Source organism: Monodon monoceros, unplaced genomic scaffold, assembly GCF_005190385.1.
Source record: "Monodon monoceros isolate NGI ecotype Baffin Bay Population unplaced genomic scaffold, NGI_Narwhal_1 Super_Scaffold_10, whole genome shotgun sequence".
NCBI lineage: Eukaryota > Metazoa > Chordata > Mammalia > Artiodactyla > Monodontidae > Monodon > Monodon monoceros.
The window spans coordinates 49,573,300-49,585,891 of NW_021703766.1; the positions used below are offsets into that span (position 1 = coordinate 49,573,300).

Here is a 12,592-nt window from a genome sequence, read left to right on the forward strand (position 1 = left end):
CTTAACCACTGAACCATCAGGGAATTCCCGGAAAGCTCTTAAAACAGTACCTGGCTCAGAGAAAATGCTCAATAAATGTTAGCTATTATTTTAAAGTTTCATTTTTGGACTAAATCTTGTTCCTCTCCCCACCCCCATCCCCCCCAATTTCTGTCTAATATTAAGCTATTTTTCTTAGTATTATGCAGTGGAGAGGGGACTCTGTTCTATGTGCCAAGCACTGTTTACACACGCAGGATAAAGCTCTGAACAAGAGAGTTTCACCACTCTCAGAGATCTGACATTCTTTTGAGGAGAGGGAAAAGATACATAAAACAAACAAACAAGGATATTTCTGACAATGAGGAAATGGCATTTAAGCTGAGATCCAAATAACAAGAAGGTGCTAGCTATGAGAAGACAGGACAGGGTTGGGGTGGGGGAGAAGGACAGCAAGTGCAAAGGCCCTGAGGTGGGAGGGAGCTTGATTTCTTCAAGGGACAGAGGGCAGACAAGATGGTTGGAACAAAGAAAGTAAGAAGGACAGTGTTAAGAGATGAATTTCGGGAATTGGCAGGGCCCAGGTCATGGACAGCCTTGAGGCCACGTTGAGGAGTTTGCATTTTGTTCCGAGGGTAATGCAGAGTAAGGGGAGGATTCTGAGCAGTGGAGTGTCATGAGCTGACTTAGGTGCTACTGCAATAGTCTAGGCAGGAGGTGATGGCGGCTTGGATCAGTGGAGGGAGGAAAGAAATAAATTCAGGATGGGTGAGACCAGTAGGTTTGAGGATGGACCAAGTGAAGGGGTGAGAGAAAAAGAGGAGCCAGGGATGGCCCAAAGTTTGGGGCATGAGCACCTGGGTGAATGGTGATACCCTTCACCAAGCTGGAGAATACTGTGGGAAGAGCAGGTTTAGAAGGGCGAAATCAAGATTTCTGTCTTGGACAGGCTGTATCTGAGAGGCCTGGAGCTGCCGAGTAAAAGCGTCAGGGAGACAGCTGCACGAACAAGACTTGGATTTGGGGAGAGACCAGGATGAAGATAAAAATCCAAGGGTGGCAAGCCTATACGAGGGACATAAATCCAAACTTCTTCTTTTTTTAATGATTTATGCTCTTTATTTATTTATAATTTATTTTTTGGCTGCGTTGGGCCTTCGTTGCTGCGCGTGGGCTTCCTCTAGTTGCGGCAAGAGGGGGCTACTCTTTGTTGCGGTGCGCGGGCTTCTCATTGCGGTGGTTTCCTTGTTGTGGAGCACGGGCTCTAGGCACCCAGGTTTCAGTAGTTGCGGCACGTGGGCTCAGTAGTTATGGCTCGCGGGCTCTAGAGCGCAGGCTCAGTAGTTGTGACGCATGGGCTTAGTTGCTCTGCGGCATGTGGGATCTTCCCGGACCAGGGATCGAACCGGTGTCCCCTGCATTGGCAGGAGGATTCTTAACCACTGCGCCACCAGGGAAGTCCCGTTAATCCAAACTTCTAATTGTCATCCATCCATCCATCCAACAAATTTTACGGAGCATTGCAGTACTCCGGGTGGGGGTGGGGGGCAGGGGAGGGCATACAGCCATGAGTAAGGTACCTCCTACCCCCCTACCCTACCCTCCTGAAGGAACCAAGGGCTAAAGAGTCCTCTAAGTGCTGAGAGCTTGCCCACCCATCAAATGGGAATGGCCAGTGGGTGGACTAGATTTTGGCTGAAAATACAGGTATCCGGGTTTCATCTCACGCTGCAGAGTCTGATTTAATTTAGCATTTCATTGGGAGGAGGCACAGGCAGCAAAACATTTTTAACTTTACATCAAAGTGTAACGTAGGTCTAGGAAAGGACATATCAGAAATGCACAGCTCAGTGAATTGTCAAACTGTACACGCCCATGTCACCAGCATCCTGATGGATAAATGGAAGTTTAAACCATTGTGCCCCCCCACCCAACTCCAGCTGCCAAAAAGGTACCCACTCTCTTGGCTTCTAACAAAATAGCATAATTGTCTTTGTGCTTCGTAAATGGAATGATACAATATGTAGTCTGATGTCTAGCTTCTGTCCCTCAGCATTAGGTGTGAGATTCATCCGCGTTGCCGTGGATGGTTTATGTTCAGTGCGGTGCGAATTCCACAATGTGCAGGCACCACACCTACCCATTCCGTAGCGGTGGTTTGTAAAAAGCTCCCGCAGTGATTCTAATTTGCAGCCAAGGCTTAGAACCGCTGGTCCCTAACTTTAAGAACTAAGTTTCTGGGCCCACCTCCCCTCCCCCTCCTCCCGATGCCCCGCCCCCGCTCGAGGCTCCGCCCCTAGGCCTGCCTCGGCCTCTCACCCGACAGTACCACCTCCACCAGGTCGCCCTCCTGGATGTCTCCGGCAGAGCGCACCAACTGCAGGAGGTTGGCCGACGTGGGGTCATGTTTGAAGAGCAGGATCTTGTCGTAAAGGCCATAGAAGCCACACTCGGGGAACTGAGGAGCGGGAGAAGGAGGTGGTGACGGAAAAGCTCAAAGCAGCGGTCTGGAACCCTCCCAGGGCAGGGCCGGCTGTTTCCCCCGGAAACTCAGAGACCCCGCAGCCCCTCGCTTCCTGCCCGCTCCCTCCCAAGCCCAGCTCGAGCTGAGCCGGGCAGGGTGCCAGGGCCCCAGGTGTGCTGGGAGCGAGCGCTGGCCAGAGTTTGAGAGAGTGGCTCTGGGAGCGTGGGCACCTAGAATCTTCTGGAGATGGAGGGGGGTAGGGCTGAGTGAGCACCCTTTCCCTTATCTCCCTACCACCTCCCGCTCCCCCTCACCCTCAGCTTCCTTCCTGGAACTATTGTTGTCCCTGTTACCTGGCTCCAGGCCCAGCACTGGGGCTGGGCGATCTGGAAGGAGGGGATTTAGGACTCCTAGTTTGGGGGGGAGGGGGGTGTGGAAAGGCTAGGGCTCAAGGGAGTTGGAAACTGGCACGGTGTCCCCCACCCAATGCCTCAAGGACCCAGGTGTCCCGGTCCCTAGCTTGGGGAGGCGGGGCAGGAAATGAAACCTGGTAGAACAGAAAGTGAAACCGCCCAGGTGGAGCCACTGGAAGGAAGGAAAGGGGCCCTACCACACCTGGACGGGGTGGGGTGGGGGGCAGAAAATAAAACTGCGGTGAGGCCTGAGGGGGTAGGCTGAGGACTTGAGCATCGGATAAAGAACTTCACCCAGGGGACAATCATGCCCTCTCCCCAGCCTGTTTTCCCAAGGAGCAGGCTGAGTGTGCGAGCTGGGCCTGCTAGTTTTGGGGTTTGGGGTAGGTGGCAAAGGAAGCTCTATCTGTTCTTGTTGCTGGGAGAGGGTCCACAGGTGGCCAGGACTGCCAGGGTCCTGACTGCCTTGGAGGTCTTTCTCTAAGCTTCAGTTTCCTCTTCTGTAAAATGGGGGAGTTGGCCCAGTTCCTAATGTTTTGTCTGCAGCCCAAAGAATTCATTCCCAGGAATCTAAGAAGATTCTACAATTTAGGTATTTTGGGATTCCAGCATGCTCACATTATAGGATTATACATTCTATTCCAACAAATTATCATGATAAGTTTTAGAATTTTAATAACCTAGATTAGTAGTAGTCTAATATTTTAAAGTTCTAGGAATCTGCCAAACTAGGATCCTAATATTTGAATATCTTAGCATGAAAGGATTTCAGCGACCCAGCATTCCAGAATTCTAACATTTTTATGCTCTAGGAGTCTAACAACGATGGAATCAAATATTCCAACATTTTAATGTTTTAGTATTTCAACAACCTCGGGTTCTAATGTTTGAACACTTTAATATCAGAGGAGTTCAGTTACCTAGCAGTTGCATATTCCAACAATTTAGAATTCTAACATTTTAACACTTTTACAGTCCAAAATTCCAACAGTTGAGTAGCCCACTATTCCAATTTTTTTTTTTAATTCTAACTTTTAACATTCTAGAATCCAAGCAGTGCGTCCCACCTGATTTCCCCTTGCCGTGCTCCCCCAGGCCCCAACCCCAGTGACCCTCGTGTCCAAAGCGAAGAGTGGGGTGGGACTGGGGAAGGTTCGTTTTAACAGACTAGCATTAGAGCCGGGGGGTGGGGGGGACACTGATCAGGAGAGGGGACAGACGCCTCAGAGCCTCTGGACTGTGAAGAGGCGCACCTGCCCCTCCACACACGCTCAAGCCTGGGGGAGGGCAGAGATTGGACTCTGAGACCTCACTTGCCCCTGGCAGCTAATGCGGGCACCCGCACCCACACATGTCACTTGATCGCCACGGCCAGCCTGGCTTCAGTTTCTACTGTTTCCACCAAATGGGAGGCCGGGGATAGGCCTGGACAGGGAGGTCCCCCGACATCTGCTGCTCCCACCTGCCCCTTCCTCTCGGCTCCTACACCTCACCCGTCCCTCTCTTCCTCCATGCTGTCTGCAGCAAACAACAACATCCAGGGACATGCAATTTGGGGAGGCCTCTGGGGCACCCCACCCCTGACCAGGCCTCTCTCAAAGGAGTGGTGGGGTGAGGAGGCAACTGGGGGCCAATGCCCCACCCCCACCCCTCAGTCCCCCAAGGCTTATCCCCCTTCTCTCCCTCTTCCTTATATACTGGGCTGGAGATCGCCTCTGCCAGCACCTCCCCACTCTTCCAGACCTCTCCTCAAGCTAGATGAGGGGAACCCTGTGCCCTCACCTTCTGGTCAACGATGGAGCAAGCCAGCTGCTTCACGTGGGCCAGCTCGGAGGCGGTGGGCAACAGCACGAACTCGCGGGTCAGCCCGATCTGGATGTGGAAGGACACCCCCGAGCCCGGCGCCGGGACATGGGGCAGCAGCGGTGGCGGAGCCTGCAGTTCCAAGCTGCCAGAGGGCGGAGGAGACCCCGGCCCGGGAGAGCCCGGGAGCCCGGCGGGATGGGAGGGTGCGGCGGCCATAGGGCGAGGCCCGGGACCCGCCGCCCGGCGCCCACCCGGGATCCGGCTGCAGGAGCCTGAGCAAGGAGGCTCAGGTCCCTGGATCCGAGGTATCTTGTTAGCTGGTGGTAGGAGCGCGGGGATCCCGGGGATCCGAGAAGAGAATCCTGGCAGGTTGAGGGAACTCGAGGAGGTGGGACCCTGGGAAGTTAGAGAAAAGGAATCTCGTGGATCAGACGCCCGCCCGGAGATTAAGGGATCACAGACGATCAGAAAGGAGAAATCTAATGGTTTGGGCGGCCCAGCGATTGGGAAATTCCAAGAAATCAAAAAAGAAAATCTAGTAGGCCGGGGTCACAGGGATCAGAAGAGCCCAGGATCCAAAGGCTCCCTGGAGAAAGAAGGGATTGGAAAAGGAGCAGGTGGGGCCAAGAATCCAGTGGCTGTAAGAAGAGGATCCATATAAGAAGGGAGCTCGAGGGATTCACCAGATCTTGGGGTGGAGAGCAGGAGTCTCTGAGTCGGGGATCGAATGGATCCCAGGGATCCGACGGCGGGCCTGGGAATGGGCAGAGGGATTCCGAGGGCTGGGGTGCTAAGGCGGGAATCTCACGGGTCTCGGAAGCTGGAGAAAAATTCGGTCGGGGGCCGCGGAGAAGGGGGTGTTACCGGCGGCAGTGGGGTGGCGGGGGGTGGGAGGGAAGGGAGGGTCGTCCGGCGCCGGGCGCCGGTGGCTCTTTTTCCCACTCCAAAGTTTAATTCGGCGGCTGCGGCCCAGGAGGAAGTGTCCGGAGTGACAGTTCAGTCGGCCAATCGGTGCCGGCCTCGGTGACGTCGAGAGGGCGGAGCCTGACGAGGGCCTGCGGGCGGAAGAGGAGGGCGGGCTTAGCGCCTCCGAGTTGGGGCGGCACCTCCCGCTCCCGGGTCTGGGGACCCGGGGGTGGGAGATGCGGGGAAGGGAGGCGAGATTGATTCCTTCCCACCTCACACCCAAGTCTGGAAAACTGACTTTTCCCTGAGCTGGAGAGGGAGGGGCAAGCCACCCTCACCCCCACCACAGGTCGCGAGGCCGGGGCTGAGGAAGCGTCTGGCCCTTTAAGGAAGGGGGCCGTCTCGCCGGGCCTGCATCCGGCGCCCACCGCTGGGGAAAGGGTGGGAGGCGGTGTCAGGTCTGGCCCGCTCTCCGGGCCGGGCCTGCCTCTTCCCAGGGCGTCACCACGCCCGCCCCCTCCCCCCACTCCCGAGCCCATTACACAGGTGGGAAGACCGAGAGACCTCCAGATGGGCAGAGGTCCTTGCCTCAGGTCTGTCTCCAGCGACCTTGGCCAAAGTGCCAGGAGCAAACTGCAGGGGCCAGGGCTGGGTTACCCGCGCGCGGAGAGTGTCAGGCACAGGGCAGGTGGAGAAGGGGTGTAGTTTCCTTCCATCAGCTCCCCACTCCACCCCAGTGTTTAGGAGGGTGAAGAGCCAAAGAAAAGCCTGGGGGTGCCTGGAAGGACCATAGCGACCAGGGAGGACCACACATCCACACCACTTCATAGATGGAGAGCACATAGTTCTCCTGGGGAAGTGTGCACATGTCTGTCTCTGTGTGACTTTAGGTTGGTGACCTCCCCCCTCTGAGCCTGTTTCTCTGTCTTTTAGATGGGACAATAATAGGACTGACCCCAGAGGGTCTTTGTGGGGATTAATGAGATGGTTTAAGGGTGCCTACAACACAGCAGAAGCTCAGTAATGGTGACTGTGGCTATAATGCGCTGAGATAAAGAGGTGGGCATCTCAGGCACTCAGGTGTTTGTGGGTGGGTTTGTTCATTTAGTCTTTCAGCAAGTATGGATTGAGGCCCTAATATGTGCCAGGCCTGTCATAAAACACCTCTTCCAGGACCAATTCCGACTTGATTTCTCCTTCCTAGCTAATAATGAGTGGCTACCATTTAGTTTACATACAGGAAGCTGAACCCTCAGAGAGGCAAAATGACTTGTCCAAGATTGCCAAGCGAGTAGCTACCCGCTGGCTTCACTGAGGGGCCAAGGCCTGGCTGAGCCCCAGAGGCATCCCAATAGAGATGGGCCACCGCCGCCTAGACTCCCGACCAGCAGGGCTGGGTAGGGGGGATGAGGAACTCACGATGAGCCCACATTCCTGGTAAAGGGCTGTTGGGGGTAGCTGAGGTCGGCACAGTAGCAAATCTGTCACCACATCCGGGGGCTGGCTGGGGCTGGGGAAGGAAGTCTGAGGCTGGAGCGAAACCCTAAACCACCACCTGGGGAAGCTGCACAGAGCCCAGAGGGATGAGGGGGCAATGAGGCCACATGGTACCCATAGCTGGGCTCCTGTCAGCCTCACCTGATGGCCATCTGCCCACCTGTGCCCTTTGTCCAGACCAGCAGACGACCACCATGGTGAAATCCTAACATGAGTGTGCACTTCTCAGGCCTTCCTCCTTCCTCAAGTGTTCATGGGGCCCTGACAGGAGCCAGGCCCTGTTCTGGGCACTGGGGTGCAGCCCTTGATAAGCCAGGAGGTGGGCATTACTGAAAGGCTCACTTTACAGCGGAGGCTGAGGCCCAGGGAGGTGCCAGGACTTGCCCAAGGACCCCTGGCTGGTAGGCAAAGAGGCCTCATAGCAAGCAGAGGGAGTCACAAGGGACTGGATACAAATTCTGATTCGTATCCTGCTGGGCCCTGAGCAAGCTCCTCGAGCCCCCGCCTCCATCTCTCGTCCTTTGTAACGTGTGCATAATGCTCCGCTCCCCTTTTTGAGGTTGTGGGGACCTAGTGAAATGGCACGTGAAGAGCTCCGAGGGCACAGCCGATTACTGTGATTCAGCCACCGCAGAGAAGGGAGAAGGGAATGGCACGTCCCAGGGTCTCCCTTCCTTCCCACTCCATGTAGGCCCAGGCGTGGGGCAGGGAGAGAAGGGGGGCGTTCAGTACTCTGGATTAGCACTTTGGCCTCACTACCAACCATCACACAGGGGGCAGGGGGGATGAGGAGCTGAACCGTCACACTGTTTCATCTGCTCGTCAGGGCTCTGCTGTAGCCCCTGGGGAGGGAGCGCTTAGGGACAGAAAGGAGGGGCACAGGGAGATTCGGTCCTTGCCCCCACTTCCGTCCCACCACCCACACCCCACCCAAGATCTGGGCCACTCTCTGCACCCCCGCCCTACCACGAAACCCCAACCCATCACATCCCCTCGCCAAGCTCCACCCACCCCTGGCAGAGCCAGTTACTCCTCCCCGCGAGTCCCCAGTCCCCTCAGTAGTCAGCACCGCCGCCCATCTTACTCCAAAGGGTTTATTGAGACAAGGTTCACAGGCAAGACCAGGGCAGAGGGAATGGGGCTTATAAACAGGAACCTGGAAGGGGGCCTGAGGGCACAGGGTGGAACCCAAAAACGAGAGTGAAATAAATAGAGGAAGAGAGTGGAGGGTCAGGAGAGGAGACGGACAGACTATCACACAGTGATAACAACATGGGTGGGGGTGGGGCTCCATTAAAATCCCATTTATTTATACAGATATACAGGGAGTTACGGGGGACCCGAGGGACCCCACTCCACCCTCCATGCGCCACAGAGGGGCAAGAGAAGGCCACCTCTCCCCATGGGTGACCCCACGGGGGTTTGGGGGGCTGCCCTTGGAGGACTGTTGGGGGGAGGTAGGGGCGGGCACCTCCCCCGAGGGCATCACCAGCTCCCCAGGCAGTTACTGGCCCTGGCAGCGTTGGGTAGTGTCTGGAGAGCTGTGCTGAGGGAACTGGAGGGGAGGGGGTTTACTGGGCACGCTCTGGGGCGGGCCAGGCCCGCACCTCCACGGAGGACAGCCCAGCCTACAGCTGGCTCCAGGGCCCCGGCAGACCCAGAGCAGGGGCATCGGGGGTTCCTCCCGGCACAGCTCCCACCCGGGTCCAGGGAGGTGGAAAGGAGGGGTCAGGGGTTCAAAGAGAGAACCTGGCACCTTCTGGCGTCTTGGAAAAGCTAATCCCTAAGGACACCCAGCCCTGGCTGTACAGCCCCTGAGAAGGCAGCTCAGAGACCTGGAGTGGGTGTCAGGGTGAAGAGAAAATTCCCAGAGACCATCCTGGAGGGCGATTCCTGAAGGAGGCCACGCCCCGGCGGGATGCCCGGGGGAAGGACGGGCCGAGGGGAGGGCCTCCTGGGGAAAGGGCCAGTTAGCACCACCAGGCTCCAAGGCAGGCAGGAAGAAGCCAGGCCTTGGGGCCTCCAGACCAAGGCTGGAGTCACCTATGGGGGGCAGAAGGGAGGGGAGACTGGACCACGACCTCCAGGGTGCAAGAGGCCAGGCAGCTCCAGCCCCTCTACACCCCAGCCCCTCCTCTGAATGCCCAGGGGCTACCTTGGCAATTCTCACAGGGCATCCCGACTAGGATTTCGGGTCTTGGCACCCTCTGGAAATGCCAGGCAAAGGGGTGTTTGTGAGGGCCCCATCGGGAGTGAGGATGCAGGGGGCTTCTGCCCTCCCAAGCCAAGCCTCCCTCCCATCTGGCCCCTCACCTCAGTCCCACCTGCCCAGCCCCGCTCCCCAGCCTGCGTGGCGGCCTGGGCGGGGCCAGGTGGGCATCATACGAAGACCTTGGCCAGGGCGTCGGCGCCCGCGCTGGCGATTAGGGCCTTGCTGGGGTGGCAGGCGACAGCATGGATGGCCTCCTCATGCTTCTTGCGGTGGGCCGTGATCTCCTGAACGCATGTCTTATTGTCCAGGCTCCACAGACGCAGGGAGCAGTCGTGGCCTGTGCAGATGTGGGAGCAGTCGTGGCCATCACCCAGCAGCTCCGGGTCCCCCTGCCTCCTTGCCCAGACCTGCTCCCCGAACCTGGCCTCATCCGAAGGCCTGGGAGTTGGGTGGGGCTCGCTCCTCTGCCCAGTTGCCTCCAGATGCCCAGTGTGAAGGACTGCCCTTCTGACCAGCCTATCATCCAGCCATCTAGGCACCGAGTGTTCACTGAGCACCTACTGTGTCCTGCACTCGGGGGCATGGTGAACAAAACAGGCAAATCTCCCTGCCCCCGTGGTGCTGCGTCCCAGTGTGTGAGAGACAGTAAACAAGAGAACAGGATAAACGAGGCCAGATGGTCACAAGTGCTGTGAGCACAAGTCAGTCAGTCTGAGGACCGTGTGGCCCAGGGGGTAGGGCAGGGGGAAGAACCTTCCAGGCAGCGGGGACAGCCAGGGGCAGGTCCTGAAGACTGACAGCCTGAGCAGGCAGGCGGGGGGTGGGGGGAGTAGACTGCGCCAGGCCTTGGGGCCATGAGCCACTGCGGGGAGACCGCCGGACTTAGGCATTACCGGGATCTGGTGGGCTGCGGTGGGGGGACCTGGGCCCTGTACTGAATTTTTGCCTGGGCCTGATTTCACTGACTGTTCCCTCAACCGGCGTCCTCCCTGGAGACAGCTGTAGCACCGTCCTGGGCCACCCCCACCCTCCACCGCCACTGCTCACGCCTGTGTGTGCACTCGCTCGCTGACACCCCGGGGCAGGCTCGGTCTGGTCAGGCCTCCGTAACCGCCAGCGCACACCCTTCACCCCCTGGGGAGCTTCAGCCCCTTCTCCATCCGCCCAAGTCCCAGCCCATCCCGTTGAGGTGCAGCTCCACACTCACTGGGGCTCAGTGCCTTTATCCACAGACAGCAGGTGCACCAAATGCTAAAATTTCTCGTGGGGACCGAGAGTCAGATAAACCTGAACTTCAATTCCTGCAACCCTGTGGGCTGTGACCAAGTGAAATGACTTCTCTAGCCCCAGTCACCACATCCGCGGAGTGGGAATAATAGTACCAACCTCATTCAAATCCAACGAGATGATGTGGGAGAGGGCCTACGGTGGGCTCCGGTGCACAGTGCTTTGCTGTCCCCACCCTTGTGACCACTGTCATTCCAGCCACAGAGGGGCTCCAGGCCCCTGCTCGGACAGCACTCCCACCAGCTCCCCACCCTCAGGGAGCCCCCAGAGTACTCCCTCGGGACCAGAGCCTGGGTCTCTTCCTCTTCCTCTTCCTCTCCCCAGCCTGCCAGAAAAGGCACACGCCCTCACTCCTTAGGAGCCAGGAGGCTCCCGACTTACTTCCTGACATCAGGAATACGCCATTGGGGTCCACGGCTAGGCAGGTGACTGCATCCAGGTGGGCAACCATGGAGTGCACGGATCTCCCTGAAGGGAGAGAGGGTGGGCAGCAGGTTACTTTCCACTCTGCGCCTTGCCTGGGAAGGTGAAGGGGCTAGAAGGGACACTGAGCCTTCAACGTGGACACCAGGAGGTCTGCCATCTGAGCCTGGTCGACCCCTGCTCCCCCTGAGCAAACGTGAAGGGGGGCCAGGAAGGTTGGGCCTCACCTGTCCGGTTGTCCAGGAAGCGGATGCCTCTGTCGTCATGGGCGGTGATGGTGAGGGGCTGGCTTGGATGACTCACCACCTGGTTGATCTGGGTTGGGCCTGACAGGAAAAACGAGGGAGAGGGGAAGAGGTCAAGGGTGGGAGGCAATCAGGGAGACCGGGACAAAGATAAGAGGAGAACCACCATCCCATGCCCATCCTCTGCTTAGACAACGAGCAGGGCCGGGCACTCCGGCCGCTCCCTCCTGGGCCCCGTGCTTCATCTGTGCAATGGACACTGCATGGCCTCGGGGCGAGCAGGAGGGATGACAAACACGAAGACGGTCCTTCTGCTCCACCAAGTGGCCCATGGGCGAGTCCCTCGTGATGTCTCTCCAGTCAGCCCTCCTGAGCACACTGTGCCCTCCATAATGGCAGTGACCGGGACCTGATCTCCGTCCCTCTCAGAACCCCCAAGGGGGCAGGGCAGCCACTTTCCACTGACTGGGCAGCAGGTCACCAAAGCCACAGGAGAAACTGGGGCCCTGGAGGCATTCCTGGGGCCTCCCTTACCGCTGTTCCCCCGGGAGTCCAGTGTGAGGAGGGCACTGCCAGCCTCCAGGTCATACAGGACGGTGTCGCCAGAGCGGAAGGAGGCCACGATGTGGGCAGGCTCGGTGCTGGTGAAGGCCACTGAGGTGGGGGTCCCGTGATCTGAAGGCGGAGGGGGAGAGAAGGCTGCCTAACGGCCCCGCTCTTCCCTGGGCGCGGGGGGCGCAGGAGGCGCCCCTCCTCTGGGGGCCTCTGGCTCTGTACGGCTCCTGTGCCACCTGTCAGGGTCCCTCACGCCCCCATGTCCCCCCCACTCACCGCTCGCTGTGGGGAAGGTACAGAGGCAGGTTGGGCTGCTGCTGCTGGGGTCCCAGATGCGGACGGTGCCGTCGGCAGAGCAGGAGGCCAGGCGCTGGGAGGTGGGACTGAAGGCCAGGCCCCACACTGCATCCCTGTGGCCCTCCAGGACGTGGCTCAACACGCTCGGGTCTGGACCCGCCAGAGGGAGAGAAGGGCTGCGTCAGGGCCGCCGGCCTCGGCCCCAGCCGCGACAGCCCTGGAGCACCAGTTCTGCCGAGACGCAGGCACTGAGCTCAAGCTGCCCTTTCGTCCGGCTTCGTCTCCAAATCCTCACGCCTGCTCTGACCGCTAGCTGTTCTGTGAAGCTTTCAGGGCCCTGAAGGCGCCGCAGAGTGGAAACTCCAGAAGGTGGGGATTTCCTTGTTCCCTGCCGTCCCCGCAGGCCCGCGATAGTGCCTGGCACAAAGCCGCTGCTCGAGATACCTTTTAGGACTTAGTTAAGGGGACGAGGGACAAGGGTGGCTCTGTGGCCCTGGGACCCTTTGCA

At 58.3% G+C, this 12,592-nt stretch overlaps 2 protein-coding genes across 9 annotated transcripts in view; both read right to left on the reverse strand.

The window, feature by feature from the left end:
• PRKD2 (protein kinase D2) overlaps positions 1 to 5,653 on the reverse strand; it is a 30,739-nt gene extending 25,086 nt beyond the window's left edge. The window contains exons 1-3 of one of the 3 annotated variants that reach the window (XM_029235472.1): positions 5,346 to 5,530; positions 4,639 to 5,058; positions 2,299 to 2,437 (exon numbers count right to left, since the gene is read on the reverse strand). In XM_029235472.1, coding sequence (XP_029091305.1) covers positions 2,299 to 2,437; positions 4,639 to 4,878 — 379 coding nt within the window. In that variant the 5' untranslated portion in view covers positions 4,879 to 5,058; positions 5,346 to 5,530. Of the gene's footprint in view, positions 1 to 2,298; positions 2,438 to 4,638 lie in introns of those variants that run through there. The other 2 variants (XM_029235465.1, XM_029235478.1) reach the window with 2 other exon arrangements.
• Positions 5,606 to 12,592, reverse strand: part of STRN4 (striatin 4) — a 28,293-nt gene continuing 21,306 nt past the window's right edge. For 2 of the 6 annotated variants that reach the window (XR_003795613.1, XR_003795608.1), the window contains exons 13-18: positions 12,064 to 12,234; positions 11,767 to 11,907; positions 11,215 to 11,313; positions 10,946 to 11,032; positions 9,379 to 9,614; positions 5,606 to 5,717 (exon numbers count right to left, since the gene is read on the reverse strand). Coding sequence is in view for 1 of the 6 variants with exons in the window: in XM_029235494.1 (XP_029091327.1) it covers positions 9,445 to 9,614; positions 10,946 to 11,032; positions 11,215 to 11,313; positions 11,767 to 11,907; positions 12,064 to 12,234 (668 nt within the window). In the remaining 5 variants the exon portion in view is untranslated. Of the gene's footprint in view, positions 5,718 to 8,143; positions 9,615 to 10,945; positions 11,033 to 11,214; positions 11,314 to 11,766; positions 11,908 to 12,063; positions 12,235 to 12,592 lie in introns of those variants that run through there. The other 4 variants (XR_003795612.1, XR_003795610.1, XR_003795611.1 and 1 more) reach the window with 4 other exon arrangements.